At 56.6% G+C, this 24,949-nt stretch overlaps 5 protein-coding genes across 11 annotated transcripts in view; 3 read left to right on the forward strand and 2 right to left on the reverse strand.

Moving 5' to 3' along the window:
• Window positions 1-399: 399 nt before the first annotated feature.
• LOC107320318 (lateral signaling target protein 2 homolog) lies at window positions 400-4,077 on the forward strand. Its single transcript, XM_015876037.2, has 13 exons — window positions 400-549; window positions 1,179-1,319; window positions 1,385-1,522; window positions 1,624-1,826; window positions 1,900-1,989; window positions 2,072-2,161; window positions 2,250-2,351; window positions 2,421-2,594; window positions 2,705-2,823; window positions 2,892-3,005; window positions 3,208-3,285; window positions 3,368-3,483; window positions 3,567-4,077. Exons 1-13 carry the CDS (start codon window positions 508-510, stop codon window positions 3,690-3,692), a joined length of 1,533 nt encoding a protein of 510 aa, XP_015731523.1. The 5' UTR covers window positions 400-507; the 3' UTR covers window positions 3,693-4,077.
• Window positions 4,078-4,197: 120 nt separating this feature from the next.
• Window positions 4,198-5,606, forward strand: MXD3 (MAX dimerization protein 3). 3 transcript variants are annotated; one of them, XM_015876043.3, is made up of 5 exons: window positions 4,202-4,512; window positions 4,612-4,641; window positions 4,717-4,831; window positions 4,898-5,069; window positions 5,137-5,606. In XM_015876043.3, exons 1-5 carry the CDS (start codon window positions 4,292-4,294, stop codon window positions 5,244-5,246), a joined length of 648 nt encoding a protein of 215 aa, XP_015731529.2. In that variant the 5' UTR covers window positions 4,202-4,291; the 3' UTR covers window positions 5,247-5,606. The 3 variants fall into 3 exon arrangements, with proteins under 3 accessions (XP_085375385.1, XP_015731528.2, XP_015731529.2); XM_085519259.1 differs by having other exon boundaries at window positions 4,198-4,512; window positions 4,612-4,831; XM_015876042.3 differs by having other exon boundaries at window positions 4,199-4,512; window positions 4,717-5,069.
• Window positions 5,607-5,695: 89 nt separating this feature from the next.
• On the reverse strand, window positions 5,696-7,372 carry PRELID1 (PRELI domain containing 1). Its single transcript, XM_015876041.3, has 5 exons — window positions 7,180-7,372; window positions 6,876-7,101; window positions 6,608-6,721; window positions 6,384-6,462; window positions 5,696-5,979 (listed from the first exon to the last, which is right to left on the reverse strand). Exons 1-5 carry the CDS (start codon window positions 7,269-7,271, stop codon window positions 5,843-5,845), a joined length of 648 nt encoding a protein of 215 aa, XP_015731527.1. The 5' UTR covers window positions 7,272-7,372; the 3' UTR covers window positions 5,696-5,842.
• A 58-nt stretch (window positions 7,373-7,430) lies between these two features.
• RAB24 (RAB24, member RAS oncogene family) lies at window positions 7,431-10,013 on the forward strand. The gene is made up of 8 exons (XM_015876044.3): window positions 7,431-7,577; window positions 7,870-7,938; window positions 8,477-8,555; window positions 8,635-8,702; window positions 8,812-8,911; window positions 9,216-9,266; window positions 9,358-9,420; window positions 9,611-10,013. Exons 1-8 carry the CDS (start codon window positions 7,461-7,463, stop codon window positions 9,673-9,675), a joined length of 612 nt encoding a protein of 203 aa, XP_015731530.1. The 5' UTR covers window positions 7,431-7,460; the 3' UTR covers window positions 9,676-10,013.
• Window positions 10,014-10,116: 103 nt separating this feature from the next.
• The window catches only part of NSD1 (nuclear receptor binding SET domain protein 1), a 54,614-nt gene continuing 39,781 nt past the window's right edge, over window positions 10,117-24,949 (reverse strand). For all 5 annotated transcript variants that reach the window (XM_085519232.1, XM_085519233.1, XM_015876030.3 and 2 more), the window contains 4 exons: window positions 24,377-24,518; window positions 23,795-23,901; window positions 21,060-21,264; window positions 10,117-17,981 (listed from right to left, as the gene is read on the reverse strand). In XM_085519232.1, coding sequence (XP_085375358.1) covers window positions 15,646-17,981; window positions 21,060-21,264; window positions 23,795-23,901; window positions 24,377-24,518 — 2,790 coding nt within the window. In that variant the 3' untranslated portion in view covers window positions 10,117-15,645. The remainder of the gene's footprint in view (window positions 17,982-21,059; window positions 21,265-23,794; window positions 23,902-24,376; window positions 24,519-24,949) is intronic.

Genomic DNA, 24,949 nt, shown 5'->3' on the forward strand with positions numbered 1-24,949 from the left:
GTGGATCGGGGACGTCCTGAGCCCTGAGGCGGAGCGGAACGGAGCGGGTTATGGGCCCGTGAACAGCCCCGGTCGAACCGTCAGAATTATCGGAGTCTGAAACACCGGGTGGGAGCAGCCGGGAACCGTCCCACGGAGGGACTCGCCGCGCCCCACGGATGGCGGGGGGGGGGCAACGACGGAGCCCCGGGAACCGAGGGGGAAGGGAAGCGGGAGCGGAGCACCCACACGGGGCACAGCGGGCACCGCGCCCTGCCCGGCGGGATCCGCCCGCGATGAGAAAGCAGCGAGAAACCGGCCCGTCGGGTGGCGACCGGCTCCCGGCAGCGGGCAGCCCGCAGGATCCTCCGAGGGCAGGGACCGGCCCGCCGGGTTCCGGCGACCGCGACCCCGGAGCTGGGCAGACACCGCCCCGTCCCGCCCCCGGGCGGTGCCCGGTGCCGTCCCGCCCCGTTGGTGAGCGGCGGGCGCGGGGAGCCGGGCGGCGGTGGAGCTCCTGGTCGCGCCATGCTGCCCGCCGTGCTCCGGAGGTGGCTGCGTCGGCCCAAGGTGAGAGCGGCGGCGGCGGCGCAGGCTGTTCCCGTTCCCGGTACGGCACGAGTCGCACCGACGGGGCGGCCGCCAGACGCGGAGCTCCGCGCCCGTGGGCACCTGGCACCGAGAATGGGCGGGGGCGGGCGGAGCCCCCCGGTGCGGGGCGGTGTCGGGGTTACCGGCCGTGGGTCGGCGGGGCTCGGGCGCTCACAGAGAGCGAAGCAGAGCCGGGCCGGACCGGAGCGGGGCGGGAGGAGGAAGCGCTGCCTCGGGCCCGGCCGGTGACTCACGGTGCCGCGGGAGCCCGACGGGATCGGGCAGCTCCGGGGCCGCCCCCCATCGCTGGCACCGATCCTCGGCAGCCCCGGCCCCGCAGCCCCGGTCATCGCGGGGGAGTTGTGGGGGAGCGGCGGGGCGGGGGCGAATTGCCGGTGTCCCCGTGCTCCCTACCCGCAGCCTCCCCGCAGACCTTTCACCCGCTGCCGTGTTTACAGTCAGGCACGGAGCTGTGCCCACACTGTCGGGATGAGGACGAGCTTGTTCGTCCTGCTCTGGAGAAACTGAGGCATGGGCGGGGACAGCGAGGTGGCTCCATCCGGGGCCGCGCCGTGTGTCACCCCATGGCTCGTCCCATCTGCCCGCAGCGCTCAGACCCCCGGCTGCTCTCCCAGTTCTTCTTCGCCGATGAGCGGGTGACGCGGGTGGTGGCCGAGATCAACGGGCTGGACGCTGAGCTGGACCCACAGCAGTACCTGGTGCTCCTCAACCAGCTCCACCTGAGCCAGGTACACATGGTGACCTCAGCGCGGGGCTCTTGGGGTGGCTGCGGTGACGTCCCCGTCCCCACCAGGCTCAGCTGCTGGCCGTCATTGAGCGCATCATGGAGGAGTGCATCCCCGCGCAGAGACACAGCCGTGATTACCTCGTCAAGTTCCCCGAGGAGCTCTTGGTGGACAACCTGGGGAACCACATGCTGTTTGCTGCCGAGGTCAGCTCTGAGCGGGGGATGACGGGCTGGGGGTGAGCTCCAGGCTCTGTCCCCTTGGCTCCCCCCGGTCCCGGTTCCTGACACACCCTTGGTCCCGGCAGTGCCTTCTGGCAGGGACCTTCCTTGAGCTGGAGGAGGCGGAGGGGGCACAGCTGAGGCCGCGTGCCAGGAACCTGCTGTGCAGCCTGGAGCTGGTGCGGGCGCTGCTGCGGGAGCAGAGCCTGAGCCAGCCCGGCACATACCCTGAGCCTGTGCGGGCTGCACTCGTCCAGTTTGATCGTCTGTTTGCTGAGTTTGAGCTCAGGTGGGGATTGGCCACTGGGGCTGTGGGGGCTCAGTGGGGTCCAGTGGCACATCACTGTCCCCCAACTCCACAGCTACGTGTCCTCGCTGGTGGCAGTGAAATCCCCCGATGAGATCTACAGGCAGCAGGAGATCATCGTGCTCTTCTGTGAGACAGTGGAGAGGTGGGGACACGGTGTGCTGGGGGGGCATGGGGCATCATCCTTGTATCACCCCAGCCCCATTGTAAGGCTGTGTGCTCCCCAGAGCCCTGCGCTTGGGCTACCTGACCCAGGAGATGATTGATGGCTACGAACCGCTGCTGATGTTCACCATCCCTCGTCTGGCCATCATCAGGTGTGTGTAGCCCCCTCCCCCTCCAGGAGTGCCTGGGGGTGCCCCGTGCTGACCCCTCCACCCTATGTTCCATGCTGTCCCCTTGCAGTGGTCTCCTCATCTACCCTGAGGGTCCCCTCAGCCTGGAACGCAGCCCTGAGCAGATGTCACGGGTGTTCAGCCCCTTCTACAACCTGCTGATGAAGATCAGGTACATGGGCAGCGGGGTGGGGGCAGCAGTGTGAGGGTGAGGTGGGGTCACGCTGTCTCCTTCCTGCAGGGATCTGCTGCGGGTGCTGTCAGCAGAGGAGCTGTGCCTGCTGGAGAGGAGCCTTTGTGCAGCCGAAGCAGAGGATCCCTGCGGCTCAGTCACCCCACCAGCATGGGGGGAAGCAGTGCCCAGAGTGGCCCCCCCTTCTCCATGGGGTCTCCTGGACAACCCGTGCACAGAGAGGCACGTGGAGGGTCTGCTTGGGGAGGGAGCAGGGACAGGGTGGCCAATCCTGGTGGGACAGGGCTTTTTTGTTCCACCCAGTGGGTGAAACATCACCTCCCCATATACAGCCCCCAGCACCCCCCAGGGCCATGGCTGGAGGCCACACCAGGTTCCCGCTGCTCAGAGCTGCGCTCCCACTACAGCAGCACCAGGGACATGCTGCACACCCTCTTCGTCTGCATCTCCGGTGAGTGAATGCTGCATCCCCTTCCTGACCGTGCTCCCGCAGTGCCCTGAGCTCACATCCCCACGCAGGGGTGGCTGATCAGCTCCAGACCAACTTTGCCAGTGACCTGCGCTGCATCCTGAAAACAGTCTTCAAGATCGTGGCCTCTCCAGCAGAAACCTCAGAGGAGCCAGGAGGCAGCAGTGCGTAACAGGGCAGGCACGGGGCATGGCTCCTGCCCCAGGGCAATGGGGCCGTGACAATAGAGTGGGGACAGTGTAGCCACAGTGCCCAGCTGGGGATGCTGGCAGACGGGGCATGCTGCCACGCATCGCATCCATGGGGACACCCTTGGGGCTGAGCCCTGCCCCAGTTCAGCCAGATAAATGACCTTTGTCCCTGCAGAGGATGAGGATGTGCCCCGTGTGGCTGACTGCCCCCTGTGCCCCAGCCCCAGAGATGCCACCGGGCTGCAGAGGGCAGGTGAGGGGCAGTGGGGTTGGATGGCGGTGCCAGCCGTGTGGCTCGACTTCCGGTAACTCCCTCGTTGCTTTTCCCTTCTCAGCCGGAGCGCACAGACGGCCCGAGTGGGTTCCGGACAGCAGCTGCAGCCACTGCTCCGCCTGCCGCGCTCCGTTCACTTTGCTGCGCCGCCGCCACCACTGCCGGAGCTGCGGGAAGGTACCGGGGGTCGTGGCGGGGCTGGGCCGGGTGCGGGGCTCCGGGAGCCGCGGTTCTACTCGGTGCCGCTTCTCTCCGTGCAGATCTTCTGCTCCCGCTGCTCCCCGCACAGCGCCGCGCTGCCCCATTGCGGCCAGCCCCGACCCGTCCGTGTGTGCACGCACTGCCACGCCGCGCACCTCCCGGCCTGGCGTGTCCGCACCCGCTGAGCGGCCCCGGCTGCGGGACGAGGCCGTGGGGCTGCTGGGCACAGCCCGCACCCGCGGGGCCGGGTGGCCGCCGGAGCGCGCAGCCCGTGCCCGCACAGCCCGGGGCTGGACACGGGGCTGGACACGGGGCTGGACACGGGGCTGGACACGGGGCTGCATCGCGGCTCGTCGCGGTTCTGCCCCGCCGTGTGTTTGCAGCTGAACTTCGGCTGCTGCTGGGATCGGGCAGAGCCGCCCCCCGCGCTGACTGTCCTGAGAAGGGCGCAAACAGCCTCACGTGACCGCACTGCCCGGGGGCGACGAGCACCGGGACCGGCGGGGTGTGGGGGTGGGGTACAGAACCGGAGGGACCTTAATAAAGACGTGATGGAACCGGTGGAACCGATGGAGCCGCGCGCTCATTACACACCACCCCGCGCACACACGTGACAGCGGCGCGCCGGCGCGAAGGGGCGTGTCCGTGGGTCCGTGGGCGCGTCCCGTCACCGCGTGGGCGTGTCCCCGTTCCCGCCCCTCCCGCCGCGATTCAAATTTGAAGCCCGGTGTTTCCCGCCCGAAGTCGTTTCCCCGCCGCCATCCCCCGGTTCCTCCCGCCTCCAATGGGCGCCGCCGCCGCCGCCTCCCGCGGTGCCCGCACCCGGCGGGGCCCGGCCGCAGCCACGGAGCGCGCGGCCTCCAGCATCCAGGTGCTGCTGCAGGCGGCCGAGTTCCTGGAGCGCAGGGAGCGGAGACACCGGGTCCCGCCGTGCCTGGCGGAGGCCGAGCACGGATACGCGTCGCCGTGCCCCGCCAGGCCCCGCCAGGCCGGGAGCGGCGGCAGGTGAGGGGCGGCCGGGGAACGGGGCGGGGGGGGCGTCACGGCCTGCCGGTGCCGGTCTCGGTGCCGGTCCCGGTGCTGACGGCCCGCTCGCTCCCGCAGGTCGGTGCACAACGCGCTGGAGAAGCACAGGTACCGGCGGGGGCAGCGGGGCGGGGCGCGGGGCCGGGCCGTTCCCCGCAGCACTGACCGCCGCTCCGGCCGCAGGCGGGCTCAGCTCCGGCGCTGCCTGGAGCAGCTGAAGCAGCAGGTGCCGCTGGGCGCGGGCCCGGCCCGTTCCACCACGCTGAGCCTCCTGCGCCGCGCCCGGCTGCACATCCAGGTGAGCTCAGCCCGTGGGTCCGTGTCCCTCCGCCCTGCCCCGGCTCTGACCCCCCCGGTCCCGCAGCGGCTGCAGGAGCAGGAGGTGACGGCGCAGCGGGTGAAGGACCGGCTGCGGAGCAGGCAGCGCAACCTGCGGCAGCGGCTGGAGCAGCTGCTGAGCCCCGGCGGGACGGAGCGGATCCGAGCGGACAGCATGGACTCGTCACGGCTCTCGGAGCAGTCGGGGTCTGACGGAGGTCAGTACGGGGATGGGGGGGGGGCACGGGGCAGCCGCTGGGCGCTGACTCCTGCCCCTCTGCGCAGAGGAGGCCGAGATCGACGTGGAGGGCGCTGGGCTCGGTGCGGAGCCGCTGGTCGGCTTCAGCACCGGCAGAGACCACAGCTACTCCAGCCCCCGCAGCCCCTGGTCCTGACGGCGCTGTCCCTCGGGACGCGGCTGTGGGGGCATCGGGTGCCTGGTGCATCCCTACATCCCCAGCCCAGGCGGCTGGATGGAGCTGGGCACAGCGCTGGGCGCACGGCTCCGGGCTCCACTGCACAGCAAAGCGCTGCAGGAGTACAAGCAGCACTGGTGGACAGCCCGGCCCAGTGGGGATGTGTGTACAGTAGACACAGGGTAGTGCCCGCCCCCCAGATGCAGCTCCAGGCTAACCCTGGTGAAGCCAGCAAGGGGAAGTGAGCACATTGAGCAACGCTTCGCGCTCCCACCACCACCTTGACTCCTTTTCTTGTACATATCGACACTATTATTGCAGTAAAGGCACTTGGTTAAACTACGTCTGCTTCCTGCCTGCGGCCAGCAGGACTCACCGCCCACATCCATCCCCAGAGCTCTGCTCTGACAGCCCAGCCCTCAGCCAAGTCAGAGGTGGAAGTTGACTCTTTAATGATAATTACACCTTAGGATCTAACAGCAGCTGATTGTCAGACTTTTACAGTTAAAAATATAAAATCTAAGGAGGCTCCTATCTGTTCTGGCGTAGCCCAGCTCTTGCCTGCGTCCAGCTCTTCACACGAACTGCTTCTTCTTGGTGGCTGCTTTGCTCGCCAGGTCCTTGGCTTTTTCTGTAGCAGCCAGAGCTGTCTCCTTTGCTTTCTCAGTTGCTTCCTTTGCTGTTTCCACCAGAGTTTTAGATGGAGCTTCTCCTGAAACACACGAGTTGTTGACCCGATGCCTGTTCCCCCCGCCCCGCCCCAGCTAAAACAAGCTGGGTGAGCCACGTTCTGCCTCCTCCTCCATACAGGGAAAGCCCAGCCCTGTGTTCCCAGCCCACATGCATCACAGCACGTCCCAGTGAGCTCCAGGCACGTGACAACTGCTGCTCTGCTCCTGCCCGTGCTCCACCCCCGCTCAGCCCTGACCAGCACAGCCTGGGCCTGGCAGCTCTAAGCGGAAGAGCACTTGGTGAGGGCAAAGGCAAAAGGCAAAGAGCAAAGATGTCACAGTCAATTTAGCTCAAGCCGGGCCCTGCACACAGAGTGATGCCAGCACGACCTGCATCTCCCAGAGCCTTGTCCTGTCCAGCCCTACCCTGCCCTCGGCTGTTTACCTTGCATCCTTGCTAGCACGTATTCAAATCCTTTAGTGCTCTTGGTCACGTTGCTTTTGAACCTGGCCAGACCAAACTCCTGCAACAGAAAAACTCCTCAGCCTCTATCCCAGGCTGATCAACCCCAAATATTTCGTGGCTCTGGACCCACCAAGAGATCACAAAGGTCGGAAAGTGACAGGGAAAGGAGGAAAAGCAGTACAGTGTCCAGGTCCAGCTCTCACCTGGACTGCCCGCGAGACGCCAAAGAGGCTGGAGGAGACCCAGGCCTCGCGCTTCACTTCGGTCCAGCTGCTGTTCTCAGGGTTCACTCTGTAGACACAGCGCTCCTCCACTGCCTGCAGGGAACAGCACAGCTCAGGGCACAGCACTGAGCACAGCACAGCACTGAGCACAGCTCTGAGCACAGCACAGCTCAGGGCACAGCACAGCTCTGAGCACAGCTCTGAGCACAGCCCAGCTCTGGGTGCTCCCAAACCCCCCCGCACCCACCATGAGACGCGCGTGGTTGATGTTCCAGGTGAACGTGGTCATGGTTCGGTTCTTGGGGTCCACGATTGAATCCTCCACGATGTAAACGTTGTGTGCGACGTTGGCCGGGAAGAATCGTTCGGCCCATCGCGGCATGCGGTTGGTCTTGGTCAGGAGGCGCCGTGAGAGCAGCTTGTGGTCCGCCGTCACCTCCCGGTGCACGATGTCCTCGGTCAGCACATGTTTGCTGCAACGGACACAGGGAAGCGCCGCTCAGCGCCCGGTACCGGCAGCTCGGAGCGGGGCCTCCATCGGCCGTACGCACCTGTAGGGGTTGGGGTAGCGCTGCCAGAAGGCGGCGAACACCTGGTCCCAGGGCCCCTTGAGGACGCCCAGGCTGGCGCAGTATTTCCCCATGTGCTCAGGGCTCAGGGCCGCGCCGCCGCCGCCCCGGTTCCGGCCCTGGCCTGCTGGGCGGCCGCCATGCGGCCCCGTCCCTCGCCGCGCACTTCCGCCTCGCTCGCACGTACTTCCGCCCCGCGGGCACTTCCGCCGTGAGCCCCGCCCGCTTCCGCCGCCCCGGCCCCGCCCCGGCCCGGCGCGAGGATGAGCGGGCGGCGGGTGGACGCCAAAGTGGTTCTGCTGGGCCAGGAGGGCGTGGGCAAGAGCAGCCTGGTGGAGCGCTGCGTGCATCGCCGCTTCCGCGCCGGGCCCTACCAGAACGTGAGGATCCCCCGCTGTCCCGGCCCGGTTGTCCCGGGGTTCCCGTCCCCTCCGTGTCCCCGGGCCGCTTCCCCTGGGTCGGGTCCCCGCGTTGTTCCCTCGTTCTTCTCTATGTGCCCGTATCCCCGTGTCAGCCCGCTCGTCTCCGTTGGCCCAATGTCCCCCCCCCCCGCCGACTCCTCGTGTTCCCCCCGGTGCCGTGTCCCACCGCATCCCCAGCCCGTGTGTTTCCCCGTGTCCCATCTCGGATCCCCCCCCTGACCCCGCCGTGCCTCCAACGCTTCTTTTGCAGACGATCGGGGCTGCGTTCGTGGCTAAGGTGCTGACAGTGGGGGAGCAGACGGTGACGCTGGGAATCTGGGTGAGCACCGAGCACTGAGCCCCGGCCCTGCTGACACCACCATCACTGCTCACACCATCACTGCTCACACCATCATCACTGCTCACACCATCACTGCTGACACCATCACTGCTGACACCACCATCACTGCTCACACCATCACTGCTCACACCATCACTGCTCACACCACCATCACTGCTCACACCATCATCACTGCTCACACCACCATCACTGCTCACACCATCATCACTGCTCACACCATCACTGCTCACACCATCACTGCTCACACCATCACTGCTCACACCATCTCTACTCACACCATCACTGCTCACACCATCACTGCTCACACCACCATCACTGCTCACACCATCACTGCTCACACCATCACTGCTCACACCACCATCACTGCTCACACCATCATCACTGCTCACACCATCACTGCTCACCATCACTGCTCACACCATCACTGCTGACACTGTCCCTGCTGACACTGTCCCTGCTCACACCGGCCCTGCTCAGCCCCTGACCCCCTCGCTGACTTTTCCCTTTGTTCCCACAGGACACAGCGGGCTCTGAGCGCTACGAGGCCATGAGCCGCATCTATTACCGCGGGGCACGAGCTGCTGTTGTCTGCTACGGTGAGAGCTCGGGGCTGGTGATGGTGGGGCTGGGGGGGACACGGTGGAGCTGGGGCAGGACCTGACTCCTCTCTCCCAGACCTCACCAACAGCAGCAGCTTCCAGCGCGCCAAGTTCTGGGTGAACGAGCTGCAGAACTGCGAGGAGGTAACACTGAGGATGAGCTCTGTGGTGGAGTTGTTTTGTGGGTGGGAGCTCGTGGAGGGGCTGGGGCTGGGGAGTGGTGGCAGCGCCCGCTGTCCTTGTGTTGCTGTAGGGCTGCAGAATCTATTTGTGTGGCACCAAGAGCGACTTGCTGGAGGAGGACAGGAGAAAGAGAGACGTTGACTTCCACGATGTGCAGGACTACGCTGATGGTAGGTAGGGCCTTTCCCACCGCCCAGACCCCACAGGGCCCAGCTGCTGTATCTGCCCCTCTGGGGGTTGTGTGGGCTCCCTGCGCAATGGGGTTTGGCTCTGCCAGGAGCTTCCCCAGCACAGCATGTCCCAGCGAGCCGCCTGGGGCCGGTGCCAGCTGAGCCCGGAGCAGTGCACGGTTGTTTCCTGGGTCCCAGCCAGTTACGCTGGTAGCAGCCACAGCTGAGGGGTGGCCCCGGTGACAGCTGAGCTGGGGGCACGTGCTGTGCCCACTGCAACACCTAATCTGGGCCCTTATTTCAGAGGTCAAGGCAGAGCTGTTCGAGACCTCCAGCAAGACGGGACAGAATGTGGGTGAGTAGCTCCATGGCACAGCAGTGCCACGAGCGGCTGTGTGTGGATGTGGGGCACTGTGGGCACCCACGCTGCCCCTCCATCCCTGCAGATGAGCTGTTCCAGAAGGTGGCCGAGGACTACGTCCACTTCACTGCCTTCCAGGAGATGACAGGTGAGCGCCCACTGCTGGGGGGCCCACATGGGAGGTTCATGGAGCAGACACTTGGGGGGACTCACAGTCCCCCTTCTCCCCCTGCTGTCTGTAAGCTCTGCTGGGAAGGACATCCTCTGGGCTTTTGGGTGGGCTACACTCAGAGTCACCACACAGATCCCTCAGCCCCTCCTGCTCTGTTCTCTTCCAGAGGAGAAAGGTGTTGACTTGGGCCAGAAAAGCAGTTCCTACTTGTACAGCTGCTGCCACCACTGAGACCTTCAGCCAAAAGGGAAGTGCTGATGCGGGCCGCCCGCCCGCTGCTCTTTGGACTCCGTCTGTTTTTTACCTGCTGTATTTTAGCTGTATTGGAGCCGTCTGCGGCACACAAGGGAAGCACAGCCCATGGATCGCTCTGCTCTTTGGCCTCAGCGTGTGGAGCTGCGCGGTGCTGGGAGCCGCAGGCACCCACCGAGGTGCCCCTGCTGCCTGTTGGCAGAGACCGGGCGGCAGCCATTAATTTATTCTCTCGGAGATCCCGCCCGATTCTTTGCGGATTATTTAAGCGTCTTCTATCGAGGTGTACAATGTAAATAAAATGCATTGTGGTCTGACATGGGGCTCACGCGATGCCGGCGCCGTGTCCGCTGGTTGTGGCTCAGCTGCTCGTGCTCTCACCCGCTGCCCGAACTCATCAAGACAAAACACAGGAGGACATCGAGAGTAAAGTTAAACTTTACTTTACAGTATTTTTTTCTTCTATATACAAAGAATTACAGTACATGTTCTGGGAGCACCTTGGGCAGGGCAACCCTCTTTTCATTATAAGTTTCACATACACAGCCAACAGTCTAAGGGGAGCAAAATGAAAGTAATCAATGGTCCAAGACTCTCCCCTCTCCCTCTTCTAAAAATAATATACATGCTGGAAATATGTAGGTTTCTCTCACCCGCTCTGGCACTCCCATTTAGAACTGACACATGAGACCCAGACAGCTCGGTGTGACCACGCGACCCCAAAGCCCCTCAGATGGGCACCCCCCACTGCAGCCACTACTCCCTTCAGCAGGGTCTGAGGGCCACAGACCTCCGTCCGTCAGCACCCTGCAGGCAGCAGAGCCCGGCCTTGAGCCCACCACGTCCTTTTGTACCCTCTCTGGCAGCAAGGGAGGGGATAGGTTGCAAGGCACCCCCTCCCTTGGTTCTGCGTGCCCTGGGGTGTCCCTTGGAGCTGGGATGGGGCCACGCTCCCTGGGACCCCCACCCAGAGCACCACTGGATGGCAGAGGATGCTCGGAACCAGGCACAGCATCTGACACAGCCACTCATCCCCCCCCAACTGGCCAGGGCCACCCCCAGCTCCAGCCCAGCTTCCCTTTGAGCTCCCCGTGCTGCTGCCGCTTCTCCTTTCTCACAAGTTCCCAGTGTCTTAAAACAAAAAAAGAAAGAAACAAAATAACAAACCAAACCAAACCGCCACAAATGCCAGTTCGTTCCTTGAAGTCAACAACTCAGAAACATCAGGAAAACAAAAACTGAAACCAGCTCAGTACCAAACGGACACACAGAACACACACTGAGTGATGCCCAGCTGCTTCACGTGGCTCCACTCGCTCCCTGCGCTCACGGGGCCCATCACCACCGAGTCTTAGAGCCACCACCATTGGGAGCAACGTGTTCTCCCCCAGCACAGGAGACGTGCCTTGTCCCGTTTCAGTCACGCACACCAAAGCCCAGCGACAGCCCCCCAGCTGGGAGCCGTGAGTTCAGCCCTACTGTGCTAAGCTGCCGAACGATTTACAATAGCACCACGATCGCCCCAGAGCTTAACCAAGGGCAAACTGATTAAAACTTTACCTTGAAATAGGACATCGCAACACCCATTTCTCAGATTTCCCTAGGAGGTAGATTCAGTGCTGTAGGGACTGTCCATCACTGCCACTTCCCCAGCCCAGGCGCGCTCCATCCCGCCGCCCTCAGCTCACTTGGGATCCCTGTTGGAGGGACGTCCCCAAACCCGCGGCCCCCCAGCAGCCCCCACCACATCCGTGCTGCAGGAGCGACCGGCACAGAGCCCAGGCAGCCAAACCACGGCACAAACGCTCACCGGACGCGGGCGGCCGCCTCCATCGCTTCCTTTCAGAGCAGCTGCACGTTTTGCCGCTTTGCTTGAACATTCACTCGCTGGCAAAGGCTGAAAAGACTCGTGGTTAATTTAGGGCAAAGCACATCGCAAGCAGGTTACAATGAGGGGTCTTGCAAACACCAAGCAAAATCAGAAGTTAAGGCTGAAATGAAACATAAACGAAGGGCTGAAGGTCTGAGGTTGCTCACACAACACTGCGCTGTAACACCACAACAGCACCCGGCAACAGCACAGCACAGCACGGTGCACTGGGGTTAAAGCAGCTGACGAGGCATCACCTTTAGCTCTGCTTGTTCATTCTATTCCCCCCCATGAAACGCGGCTGCAGTTCTCAGCTCTCCCAGCGCCCTGATCCACATCTCCTCACCTCCATACAGGACTGTCCTGAAGCTTAGATCACGTCTCATCTCCCACATTCAGTGGGCACACTGTAAAGCTTTGCCTGGGGCTGCATCGTAACACAAGCACCCCCCAGTACGAGCTGGATGGTTTGTGCATGGAAGTCATTCTGGTCTTGTTTTGTTTTAATAGCTGAGAACAGCAATAAGGAATGCTACTGTGAGCCAGCAGGCACTGGATGGTGGTGTGGGTGACCCTTTGTGGCATCGCTTTCCCACCAGCTTCAGCAGAGCCCTGGCTGATAGTGCAGCCCCATGACCTGCAGAGCAAGGGCTGAGTCCAGCAGGAGGTTGGTCGCTGCCTCCAGCACATCAGCAGCTGGATCCTGCCTACATAAGCTCCTCCACCAGCCAAGGCGCCCACTGCGGGGCACTGAAGGGGGGTCATGCTGTGAGACTAAGGCCAGAGCAGCTAACCCCAATGTGCTGCTTGGAGCAGGGGCAGCCCAGCCCACCAACAAGCACACAGGCAAAGCACATGCAGAGCTGTCAAAGATTCCAGCCCCTTGTGCAATGGGAAGTGAGACCAGACCTACAAGCACACTGCTGCTATGGGAGCTCCAGGAGCATCTTGGAACACAGAAGCAGAAGTTGCCCCGGATTCACCCCGTGACCAGATCTCTCACTACAAGAAGTGCTGTTGTCACAGCACAGGAGCTGCCACGCTGCAGCAAAGCCACCAACCTCCACCTGCACCATCACGGGAGGCAGGAGCAGGCCCTCAGCCATCCCCCCTGCACAAGCAGGGGCTTGTGTTATCTGCTGCTCACCTCTACGTTAACCAAACCCCATGATTCAAATTGACTAAACCCTGCAAGGCAGCAAAGAGCTGCAGGAAATTAACCCAGCTGCTTCTGTACATGCCTCCAAAGCTGTGCTACCAGCCACCACGAGCAAAAGGCACCTCCTCCTACCAACCACCTCCTCCTACCACCTCCAGGTGAGGGCAGGCCAGGAGCAGCAGGGGACCTTTCTTTCCCCATGCTTGGTCAGGATATTTTATGGGGTGACTCAGCACAGTCACTCCCAAAAGCAGGAACACTCAGAGCCCTGTGGATGTCTGAGAAGCTCTCCTGATCTGACGGCATCACCCATCTGGGCTGGGAGGGAAGGGCAGCTCACCGAAGTCAACGTTCTGATGTAGCTGGGAGTGAGCAAGGTGGGAGCTTGGATCTTCGCGGAAAAGGCATTAAGGGAGAGAAGAAGAGAGGCAGGGTAACAGCCTGCTGCAAGGAGTAAGGCCTTGGGTTCGAAACGCCATGCAACAGTTCAGTCTGCGTTCATTGCTGAAAACAAAGCTCGTAGAGAACTGCTCGCTGTGGGGAAGGTTCTGCTGCCGCAGACCTCACCCTGTTACTGGAGCACACGATTCACAGCAGCGATTCTTTTCAAACCTGCGCTTGTGAGAACTCACGGAGAACTCCTCCATTGTACAGATTTAAGAAAGCCTGCACCAAAAATATTCACAGTTTATTTTTCAGGAAACAAATAACTAGTTAACACGTGACAAAGCAAAGCGGAGTCGGACAGAGCAGTGCAGATACCTGCGTGGTTACAGCTGGAGCTGGCGGGGCGGCTGGCACGGAGGTAACCCTACTTACACAATCTACATGACTACGTCCAGCTCATGGGAAGGCCTATAAATGAGAATTCAAGATTTATTTTCCTTCTCACACATGATAAATACTTAATACGCTTATCCTCGTGACCATTTGTGATTCTGCTTAGAAAAGTTAAATGCCCTTAGATTATCTTCTCTCTCAATGGCTCTGAGGAGCTGTCCTGATTCCCTTTGTGCAGGAGTCGTGCAGAAACACGAGCTGCTCGCATTTCCCGTTTCAGCAGCAAGCAGGAATGGACCTGCCAGTCTTCCCGGAAAAAAAACCATCATTAAACATTAAGTTTCCATAAGCTATAAAGCTTTTTGAAGTCGCTAGCTATTCTATAAAGGATCTGAAATGATTCGGACTGGAGAAGAGATGCACCACTCACCGGCAATGTCCCATTCTACTCAGTACGCCTGGCCTTTGTGGCAGGACGTTGCCGTGGGGTGCAAGCATCAGGAAAGGAGGATGGATCAGGATTTGTCTGGGTACAAGTGTCTGCCTCCCCTCAAAGAAAACTGCAAAGCTCGTGACCGCATGCTCTGGGAGCAGCAAGCACCTGCACACCAAGAGTGACCAAAGACCTGCTTCCACGTCAGTGGGAAAGGGTCAGCCCGGAGCTGAAGCCTTCCTTCCTGAGCGCCCTGCAGATCTGCACCACTGAGGAGGATCCACTGGGGCAGTGGTGGGCACAGAGAGCTACGGTGGTGATACCCGACCAGCAAAGCTCAGGCATATCAGAGGTCGGGTGTTGCGAGAGCAGGAGGGCACACAGGATGAGCAGGCCTAGTCTGGGCACCCACCAGGTGACAAAACAGCTCAGCTGGAGAAGGAAGAAGAGCTAAAAAGCAAACCAGCCAGCTGCTAGAGCCCACTGCGTTCCAGTGTGAGAACTACGATTGGGTTGGAAGGACACACGCACACACATACACACACACACCAACATAATCCAGTTAATTCAAGTCTCCTTTGGTTGTAGGCGAGTTAAGCCAGAAGTCACCCAGCGGAAGGTGTTGAGGTGGATCCCGGTACGGACACGGCCCCTTCGCCTCTGTGCTGCACAGCAAACAGCACAGGCTTCACTCGCAGCTCCACAGCGCATCGTGCTGCTGGAAGACCTAACGCGATGCAAACACCTCCTGAACGCATCTGAGCCGAGGGGAGAGAAGACTGAAATCTGCTGAATGACGGTGACCAGTCGAGAAGAGAGTGGATGGAAATTGCAGAGGGAGCAGCAGCACCTGCGCGGGTCGTGCAGGGAATTGGCTCTGCCTGACTGCTGCAGCTTCATAGATCACAATGTTTGCCAAGTGCAGGGAACACTCTGCATGCCCTGTGCGAAGGGGTTAAGACACGAGAAGGAAAAAACTGCCAGATGGCTCCTTCCAAGATTTCTCCCTAATTTCCTTCAGATTACCTGTTTCTTGGACCTGGGCAGTTGTGTAATGGAGCCTATGTGGATATTGCACACTGCTGGAGAACACACCTCTCAGCAGGTGCAGCAGGCTCCTCTCCTAGCTCAGTTGGAGACGATGCTTGTCCTTCAGCGTACCATGCACGTGGCACAGCCCAGAGAACACAGGGACAAACCTCACACGGCAAAACCCTGCAGGGCAGACATCAGATAAACCTCGTCCCTGCTTCTACAGAGCCTGGCAAGAGCACACGTGGCTGCTCACCAACCCCTGCGGCATCTCCGACCCCAGGGCAGCCTCACTGATCTGCTTCCTCTAAGCAACAAGAGCGAGGCCCCTCACTGTTCTGGGGAACCTGCCTATGAATTGGACCTGGAGCTTGAACACGCTGGATCAGTAACGTGACCATTTCAGTGGAATTTGAGATTTTACCCAGAGTGGACTCTTTATTTCAGCTTTACCATTTGCAAAAGGAAGAGGAAAAGGTCACGGATGCTCTCTCCCTTTGGCTGGGCCACACTGAGACTTAAGTGAATGTCCTTGCTCACATCATGAGAGAATACGGATGGGATGTGCACGGGTTAGGGGCTGGGCTCAGGGAAGTGATTAAAAAAACGAAACAAAGAATTTTTCCCCTCCCTAAACATTAAAAGACTGGAACCTGCCTCCCACGTTCACCAACATCACTTTGGCTCTGAGTCGGCCAATTCGTGACAGACAGAATCCTGGTTATGAGCTAGCGCTGTGTTTTGTTCAGGCAAAGGGTCCTGCCCCCGAGGAATATGTACTTTTCCAGACAGCCAAGAAATCTGCTCAATTGTCTGAGCGTTTGTGACAATCCACTGCGTCTGCTCCTGGGGCAATGGGGCTTCCCTGGCAGGCCGCGGAGTCTGCTCAAACACGCGCAATCTCTCTGATGTCCAAGGGGTTTGCTCTGTGGGGACCGAGGCCACTTCCCAGCTAGGCTGAAGAGTTGGCTCCGGTAGCTTCTCTGCTGTCCGGGGAGACTGCTCTGCAGGTGTCAGGGCTTTTGCAGTGGGCCAATGGGTTTGCTCGTGTGTCTGTAGTTTCTCTGTGGGCCAAGGTACCTGTCCAACGTGCGTCACCACCTTTCCAGCAGACCAAGAGATCTGCTCACCAGCTAACATGGTCCTCTCCTTCTGCTGAGGGCTCAGCTCTGCAGCAGGGGCTCCCCTCTCCTTGGGCTGGGCGTTCTGGTCGACAGGCCGCAGTGCCTTCTCAGAGAGCAGCAGCCTCGGAGCCGAGGCAGCCGGGGGTTTGTCCAACACTTGAGGCCGAGGAGCCACAGCAGCGGCCAGCTTGTCTGATGCCTGAGGCCACGTGGCTGTAAGAGATGGAGGCCTCTCCAAGAGCTGAGGCCGAGCCACCCCGGAGCCAAGCGCCTTCTCTAGAGGCAGGGGCCGCAGGGTCCCGCCATCGGCAGCCTTCTCCAGAGGCAGCGGCCGCAGCACACCAGGACTGAGAACCTTCTGCATCAGTGGGATCCGCAGAGCCCCCGAGCCCAGAGCCTTGTCTGCGGGCAGGATGTGCGGTGACCGGGAGCCATGGGCCTTCTCCAGAGGCAGCGGCCACGACACCCCTAAGCTGGGAGCCTTGTCTGTGGGCAGGATCCGTGACATTCCTGAGGCAGGAGCCTTCTCTGGAGCGAAGGCAAGGTGTGCCCCAGAGCTGGGAGCCTTCTCCATGGCTGAGACTCGCACTGCCCCGGAGAAGGAAGCTTTCTCTGGAGGTGGGAGTTGTAACACACCTAATCCAGGAGCCTTCTCCATGGGCAGGATTCGAGACACTGGGGAGCTGGGGACATCTTCAATGGGCAGAGGCCACAGCACCTCAACATCGGGGCTGAGAATCTCCTCTGATGCTGGGATGTGCGGCATTGCAGAGCTGGGAGACTCTTCCATGGGCTGAGGCTGCGGACTCTGGGCAGAAGCTTTGCTCAGCAGCTGGGGCTGCTCGGCCACAGGAGGCTCATCCACCGGCTGGGACTGCAGGGTCCCTGCCGTGGCAAGAAGTCTGTCCGACAACTGTGGATGCAGGCATTTTGCTGGAAACTCATCCAGCAGCTCTATCTCCTGGGTCTCAGTGTCCATGAGAGACTTGTCCGAAAGCTCCAGAACTTCAGCGATGGCAGGAGGCTCATCCGACAGCTGGAGCAGGGCACCACCAGGAACCAGCGACCCGTCCAATGAATGCGGAGTTCCTGGAGGAGATTTGCTCTGCAGATGAGGCTCCGAGGCATCGCCAGAAGACTCATCCATCGGCCACAGCACCGCATTGGAGGGAGGCTTGTCAGGCTGCTCAGGCTTCAGCGCTAGAATGATGGGCTGCTTCTCCGGCTGCAGCCTTAGGGACAGGGCAGCCTGGGGCCTGTCTGACGGCTGCAGGCGGAGTGACAGCGTGGTGGGAGGTTTGTCCGAAGGCTGCAGCCGGAGCGACAGGGTGGTGGGGGGTTTGTTGGAAGGCTTCAGCCTCAGGGACAAGGTAGTAGGGGGTTTATTTGACGGTGGCAGCCTCAGTGCCAGGGCAGCAGGTGGTTTGTCTGGTGGAGGCAGTCTCAGGGCCAGGGTGGTGGGGGGCTTGTTTGAGGGCTGCACCCTCAAGGCTAAGGTGGTGGGGGGCTTTTCTGACGGTGGCAGCCTCAGCGCTAGTGTTGCGGGGGGCTTTTCTGGTGACTGCAGTTTGAAGGCCACAGACTGAGGCAGCCTGTCCAAAGGCTGAATACTCGGGTCTGTATCTGTGGGCGGCTGCTCTGGTGGCTGGGTGTCCTCGCCGTTAGTCAGTGCTCCCATGGGAGGGGCATACTCACGGATTTCTCCTGGCTCCAGAGGGTTAGGCCCACAGGGATCATGCTCTGTGCAGCTTAAACGTCCGTCCAGCTTGGAGATGAAGAGCATGCCTTCCCGGTGCTGCTTGCAGAAGGATCTGGGGCACATCTCACAGAAGGAAGCTGCTTCCTTACCGCACATATCACACTGATGCCATGGGCACTCCCATTTTCCTGCAGTACAAACAGAAAAGCAAAGACATAACTTACAAGTGGTATAAAGAGAAGATACATGCCCTGTAACCCTTCTGTACAGAGGTGACACCTCAGTAATACTCCTGTGCAATCCTACATGTTCTTCTCAGTATCTGCCATAGCTTCTAGGCTTGAAGGGCAGTTAACAGGAACCTACATCATTGGAAGCAACAAGCAGCAGCTTATATTTGTTGTAATTGTGGTGTGTTGGGTCATACCAAATGTCCATTTGGATTGAGTATGACACTAACCTGTACAGGTCTCTAGAGAAGAGCCAACACCCCAGTTTGCACACCTTTGTCTCTCTCAGGTAAGAGCAAGAATTTCAGTGCAGAAATGCCCAATGGACTTTTTGAGTAGATGTCTCAAGTTCATCTAAGCCTTTGTTAGTTCTAAGCCAACATCCTTCCTTCCTGTTTATCAGAAAGTAGAAGAGGGCAGTGGACATCAGGGAGTAAATTTCTCTTGTCTCTGTAAACGAAGGCATCTTCCTTAACTCTGTGTACAGTCGTGATAAAAATGCCTATCATAAAACCAAGCTGTGCCCTGAGGAGCTCAGTATCCACACTGAGCCTATTATGCTATCAGTATGAACACCCTTATGGACAAAACAAAAAGAGAAAAAGAAAAACAAGTCAACATGACAGCTCATAGCTTTAAAGCTATGGGGAACCGCTTGCACCCAAAGTACACAATACAGAGGCTCTGAGCTCACACTACAGGATCAACGTGGCTGCCTCTCCAAAGACAGCTCCTGCATCTGTGCTCCCCACGGTGCCCCACACTCCTGGGGCCGCAGCTCAGAGCAGCTCCTTGCAGGGCAGCACCCCCAGCACCTCAAATGGAGCCACAGACATCTGCACAGGCGATGACGGAAGGCAGCTGTGGGCGCCAGTCAGGCCACAGCTCTTCCTACCTCCCTGAACCAAGCCCACACACCCGTGGTTTTGGTTAGCAACTTCTTTCCAAACAGGCAGAAGACTGCAGTTCTGTGCTGAGCAGCTGTGGTCATTTCTCCATGCTCTTGTGCAACATCAGCCTTCCACCCCCAACTTCTCATGCTGCTTTTTCCCCTGGGCTGAAGAGAACATGTAGTAAGTTTTTCCCCTGCTTTGAAGCCAGTCCAAGGCTTCTGTTTTGGTCTCAAAATATGTACATAGATTTTTTTTGTGTGCTCTTCCAATTTTCTGACATCATTTTCAGGGCACGGTTGTTTAAAACCACACGCATTCTCCCCTGTCACAGGCTCACAGTGCTGCAGCCCAAGTTACCACTGCTCCCTCTGTTTGCCTGCAGCTCTGCATTGAGTCCCTTCCCACCCAGCACACGGTGAGCTCTCCTGGTGCACTGCTGCTGAAACAGAACAGCTGCTGTGAGCAACAACTTTGACCAGAGGAAAGATTCTGGGACTGTTTTTAGAGAGGTCATTTGTACAGATGGAAAATAAAGTCAGTCAAACCTGCCAGTATGTTTCAGGAAGGATAAATCACATCAAACCCCTCTAATGGTCTTTGACAGGATAAAAGGGCTAATGAATAAGCCAACTCTCCAGGGACAGCCCTGAGCTGAGGAGCTCTTGGAAGAGGGATCACACCATTAGTAACATGCAAACAAGCAGGAAATTCCAATTACTTAACGGCAATGCCCATGACAGAAGAAATATTTGGAGTAAAAATTGCTGCACCTTTGATGTCCCATATGATATTCTAAGGAGCAAACTATGAAATTAACAGCCTACATAAAAAATACAGTTAAATGGCCACAACTGGCTGCAAATCATTCTCAAAATCCAGTTATTAATCATCTGCCAAACTGAGGGGTTTTTCAAATGAGGTCCTTCAGAAGCCTATTTTAGTGATTATTTTAATATCTTGAAGCAGAATAGCAAGTACTCTTATAGAACAGCAGATAACCACAAGGCTGTGAGGAACTGCAAGTATCTGGTTAGAGGCTCAGAGCTCACAGTGACACTGATACACTGAACAAATGCTCTTGTACCAACAAGGTGCAGTCAAATAAAGCAAGGCCAGGGCAAAGAAGGACCCTAGGAGAAAGAAATAAAATAAATATGGGAAGACAGCAAAGGCAAGAGGGCTCAATTAAGACAGGGCAAATACAAATGGACTTAAATAAAGTTATTTTTACAGAACAAATCTGATCTCATTTCCTTAGAAATTTTATGTAAAACTAGAAAGACAACAATTCTGTTATGATGATCTTAACATGATCTCAGTTGCAGCAACATTAAAAATACTCCTTAGCACACTTTGAAACATATGCAAGGCAATGGGAACACAATGCAGTACAGACCAAGAAAATAAGAGTGGAAGGAAAGGCTGTTTGTTTCACCTGGAAAAGAACTAAGGAGATGATATCCCCCCCAAATGTAAAAGAACGGGTATCAGAAGCGTTGTTTGCTGTTTCAAGTCAGGCTGTTAGGAGAAGCTTTTCAAAGTGGAAGCCAGAGAACAGGTTAAATGTTGGATTCTCCTTCCAAAACTTCACACGTTTTCTTTCTGCCATCTACAAAATATGCTTGTAGCGTTTGTGTACTTTCTGTCAAGCTGCAGCTGAAGGTGCTGAGCCCTCAGTTCTGTTCGCCAGGAGCTCTGGCTGAAGCCCTGTCACAGTAACAGCCACTTCCAGAGCCCTCCTGTTACACACTCCCAGCTCACTTCAAGCATGTCAGGGAATGCTGCACACAGAACTTCTAACCATGACAGTTGTGAAGAGTTACAACTCCCTAAACCAATCAGTTCAATGCAGTTGTCTTTATTAACTGAATCCATAATCTCATCAAACCTAATTTAGTGTTTTGCTGAGTTATTCCACTTACAAATTTATCTGGTATTGCTTATATTCTTATCAATCAGTTCTTTGGTACTCAATCCCATACCAGTTTTTCCATCTTCCTGACCTGGCAGAAGTCAGGCTAACTGGCTTACCAAGACACAAGTTGGGCTTTTACCCTTCTGAACAGGAGTTAAACCTAAATGTGTGGATGCCACAAGGAGAGCAGAACCTGGGAGCCATGGCTGTGTGCTGCATTGCACTGACCTGCGGGCCTCTTGGTCAGGTTGAGGCAGTCAGCATGGTACACCTTGGGGCAGCCCGCCTTCTTGCAGGAAACCAGCTGCCCTCCATCCCCGCAGCTGAAGCACTCATCCTCCCGCTCCTTCATCACCTCTGCCTGCGACCTGCGTTTCATCTGTGGCCTTCTCTTCAGCTTCTTGGACTTCTCCTCGCTGAGGGTGGGCTGGCTCTGTGGGAAAGACAATGTGTTAACACAGCCCCCTGCCATCCCTCCTCTGCCTCTGTTGAGTTCATTTCTCACAAACACAAGTTGGAGATGATGTCTCATAGGCCTATGCACGCTGACATTAACACCTCTCAGTGCACCCTAACTGTGTTTGTGTTCCCAGCTGCACGCTGGGGCTGAACATAGCAGCTCCTTCTCAACACAACCATTTCATATTGACGATGTTATTGCATGTTTGTTCCTGCTATTGCACTCCAGCCCTTACACTGCAGTCCATTTCCAGCACCCAGCTACTCCTCTGCAATTGCTGATCCTCTCAGCACTGATGGCACCAACATCTTTGTGTTATGAGGATGCTTAAGCTACAATGCTCTCAACAGCTGTCTTACAGGCAGTTATGCAAGGGGTCCCAAAGACTGGCATCTAAATAGCCTAAGTGTTCACTTACTTGGCTTACAGTGTCCTCTTTGCACACCCTTTCAAGCCAGGCCCTCCTAATCCCCAGAGCAGACCCACCCCAGGATAAGCCTCCCATCCTACCAGATACCCAGCGATGACACCTCCCATGCCCAGCCAGCAGCCTTATCAATGAACTACCAGCACAGCTTACATAAACAGGCACAAACTACATTTCATACAGTTTTCCATTAATCTGCATGACCAAATATGCATTCTGCAGGCAGAACCTCCCCGCATGCTGAGATGTGGTGGTTTCTGCATTGCATAAATATCAGGCACCATTTTTGTCATTCTTCCATCAAGATAAAACCGAAAGCATTTAAAACTCTTTGTCTCCAGGCTACAATTCCAGTATTCTGCCCTGTTGACTTGCTCATTGTGTCTCACCAGGGCGCCAGCTTCTTGATGTTTGCTTCCCTTTCACGTATTCCTGTTTCTGCAGGATCCTTTCCACAAGTCAGGCCTGTCTTATCATTGTAAACACAGGCAATGAAATCACTGAATCCAAAGGCCACACCTGAACTATTGCACCTATTCTCACTGTCTAGCACTTTGGTCACCTAATTACAAAGAGAACAAGAAGGACCTTTCACAGATAATTTAACTTATCTGAGCAACTTCAGCATTTCTCAGTTTTTCCACTGCAACAAAACAGTCTCCCAAGCACACTTAGAAACTCAGTTAGAAAAGTCACCAATATGAGCAGACTTGAGTATAGAATCATAGATTTCTTAAGAGTCAGAAGGGACAGCTGAAGGCCATCCCATCCAACTGCCCCGTAATGAACAGGGACACCACAGCTGGATCAGGCTGTCTGATCAGCAACACTTTGACTTCCTGCACCTTCAGAAAGATTTAAAAAGGCATCTTTTGAGGGGTTAATTCACCAAAAATAAAGGTAAAGTTTGCCAGGGTGTTTATTTCTTAGCCGATCCCATCAGGATGGAATGAATCACCTCACTTGTCACATTAATGTCAACGTAAGGGCACCATTCTCTGATTTCCATCATACAACCTGTAATTTCAGGGCAAAAATGATGGTCAGTGAACCATGTGGAACAGAGGAGCAGCATGTAATATATGGAACTTAACATTGCAACCACAAAAAAAAACTCGAACGCGCCAGATGTATCATTCACCTCACCTGTCAACCTCTGACGCCATCCATTTTTTATAAGCTAATTCACCTGCACATCTAAGCTCTCTGAAAATTTCACAAAGCTTTCCCCACATATTGACAGGGCTTCGCAACTGCGCTACTGGAGCTGTTAACCCTTAACTGCAGACACCTGCACCCATACGCCAGAGCAGAGCGGTTATGTGCTGATGTGGGCAAACTGGGAACAAACTAACAGCTGAAACTGAGCTGCTGACAGCTGGGAACCCAGCCAATGGCTTCTGTTAGTTCCTTCCCCCTGCTCTCCCGTGTGAGAACCAGATCACACAAGGACATCATTAAAATCAATTCCTGTTACTGAAGCACTGCAGTTACAAACCGGAGTCTTCTAAAGTCAGCGAGTTCTAAAAGGTAGCGATTTTTCTGCTATAGACATGACCAACTTTTTACTTCTGTCTGAGTTGTACTTTTCAGTTGTTTAAACAAAAAAAGGGCAAAAAAATAGGAACATTTTTCTTACTGCAGGGAAGGTGCAGGAGCCTTAACTCTACAGCAACTCTTATCTAAAGGAATGCAGTTTACTCAGGTCTTCACAAAGAGAAATGGGCTGAAGTTTCTTGGTTATCTGATAGACTTTCCCATGTTCATCCCTTCGTGCTCTATTAAGACGGAAATGGCCACGATGAGCAGAAAATTCTGGAAAGCATCTTTTATTTATTTACTCCTAGGTTGGCAAATAGGATTTCCTGTCCTGATTCATAGTGATTCTTCAGTGAATTCAGATCTAAAACCTGAACACTTGAAATGAAAATTCAAACGTCCACCTAAATCCAACCAGCAACTTTCTCATGGCCACGCTGAAAGTGAACTGCCCTTCCTGAAGTCTCTGCAATGAACGTACCATGTTTATGCAAAGAGGTCACTTGGAAGAACGAAAGCTTATGGGAGGCATCATACCTTTGGTCGCACTCCTAGGAAGCCACTGCAATTTGGAGCACCACATTTGCAAACTGTCTTTCCGTTTCCCAAACACTCCAGATTGTAGTTGAAAGTCAGCTCAGTCCCTGGCACAAAAGCAGATAATAACCAAGCAAGTTGTAACAATCTATGTGATAGAAATGCCTTTATTGCTACTGCTAGTGTTAAGGCACCTTTGAAAATAACTCAAATGGCCATCCCAGCCACATAAGGGTACTCTATTATTCCCCCCAAAGATCTGTGTGGACTGAGAGTTAAACTCAACTCTATACCACATGCTACAGCCAGAGAAAGAGCATTTACTCCATGCTCTAGGATGCTTAGTTCCATTTTTCGGTCCTGTAAGTTAGATCCATACAGCTCTGCCTATAGCATGAACACCCATGTTTCACTATGGCAGTGCTGATGTTGTGGCCGATGTGAAATGAGAAGAATTAAAATGTGGAAATAGAAAAATAAAGCATCTGCCTCCAGTGAGCTACAAAGCATCCTCCCCTCTCTTCCTTACAGAAAGGCTCCCATGCTTTTAACTGCAAGTACTGAGAGAACTGGGTTCCTTACCAGCTTTGATATTTACAATTGCGAAGAGCCCAACCCGAGTATCACCGTTCACACACCATTTCTGAGTCTCACAGTTCGGCTGGCAGCAGTGGTTCATGAACCGAGCGTAATTGCCCTTTGGACCAGCATCAATGATTCGATCCTAGAATTGAGAAAAGCAAACAAACCAACGTGCTGCATTTAGTAACTATAACAACCCACCCAAAGCAGAGATACCAGTGTGCCAATGACGTGCCTTTTCAGTAGTAACATCTGGTCGCTGGACATTAGGACACCTTGCAAAGCACCTGAATACATGTACTGTGCCTGCTGCTTCTACGTTTGAGGGCAGCTGCCTACTATGTCACACACCAGCCCACTTCAGGGCTCTGTGTGGCTCAGCTGCTGGGAAGGACCCTAAGGTTATAAAATTCACTTTCCTATGTGGAAGAACAACGTTTGGTTCTCAGCCAATTGCCCTCAGACAAACCATTGCTTTGCTTCTTCTGAATAAAATCCAAAGAAGTTGGGTCAGACTTCATTCCCAATCCTAAAAATCCAGCCCAAAGTTTCTCCAAGGCACACTATAGTTAC

The sequence above is a fragment of the Coturnix japonica genome, chromosome 18 (genome assembly GCF_054131305.1).
Source record: "Coturnix japonica strain WE chromosome 18, WE-NBRP24, whole genome shotgun sequence".
Classification (NCBI taxonomy): domain Eukaryota; kingdom Metazoa; phylum Chordata; class Aves; order Galliformes; family Phasianidae; genus Coturnix; species Coturnix japonica.

What these genes read in the sequence shown, in the direction of transcription:
- LOC107320318 (XM_015876037.2), top strand. Translation starts at nt 508, where the DNA reads ATGCTGCCCGCCGTGCTCCGGAGGTGGCTGCGTCGGCCCAAG. An exon ending in CCTCGTCTGGCCATCATCAG is followed by an intron (nt 2,162 to 2,249) that starts GTGTGTGTAGCC and finishes GTCCCCTTGCAG; the next exon opens with TGGTCTCCTCATCTACCCTG. An exon ending in ACTGCCGGAGCTGCGGGAAG is followed by an intron (nt 3,484 to 3,566) that starts GTACCGGGGGTC and finishes CTCTCCGTGCAG; the next exon opens with ATCTTCTGCTCCCGCTGCTC.
- MXD3 (XM_085519259.1), top strand. Translation starts at nt 4,292, where the DNA reads ATGGGCGCCGCCGCCGCCGCCTCCCGCGGTGCCCGCACCCGGCGGGGC. An exon ending in CAGGCCGGGAGCGGCGGCAG is followed by an intron (nt 4,513 to 4,611) that starts GTGAGGGGCGGC and finishes TCGCTCCCGCAG; the next exon opens with GTCGGTGCACAACGCGCTGG. An exon ending in GCAGTCGGGGTCTGACGGAG is followed by an intron (nt 5,070 to 5,136) that starts GTCAGTACGGGG and finishes CCCTCTGCGCAG; the next exon opens with AGGAGGCCGAGATCGACGTG.
- PRELID1 (XM_015876041.3), bottom strand. Translation starts at nt 7,271, where the DNA reads ATGGGGAAATACTGCGCCAGCCTGGGCGTCCTCAAGGGGCCCTGGGAC. An exon ending in CGCTACCCCAACCCCTACAG is followed by an intron (nt 7,102 to 7,179) that starts GTGCGTACGGCC and finishes TGTCCGTTGCAG; the next exon opens with CAAACATGTGCTGACCGAGG. An exon ending in CGTGCTAGCAAGGATGCAAG is followed by an intron (nt 5,980 to 6,383) that starts GTAAACAGCCGA and finishes CGTGTGTTTCAG; the next exon opens with GAGAAGCTCCATCTAAAACT.
- RAB24 (XM_015876044.3), top strand. Translation starts at nt 7,461, where the DNA reads ATGAGCGGGCGGCGGGTGGACGCCAAAGTGGTTCTGCTGGGCCAGGAG. An exon ending in CGGTGACGCTGGGAATCTGG is followed by an intron (nt 7,939 to 8,476) that starts GTGAGCACCGAG and finishes TTGTTCCCACAG; the next exon opens with GACACAGCGGGCTCTGAGCG. An exon ending in CAAGACGGGACAGAATGTGG is followed by an intron (nt 9,267 to 9,357) that starts GTGAGTAGCTCC and finishes CCATCCCTGCAG; the next exon opens with ATGAGCTGTTCCAGAAGGTG.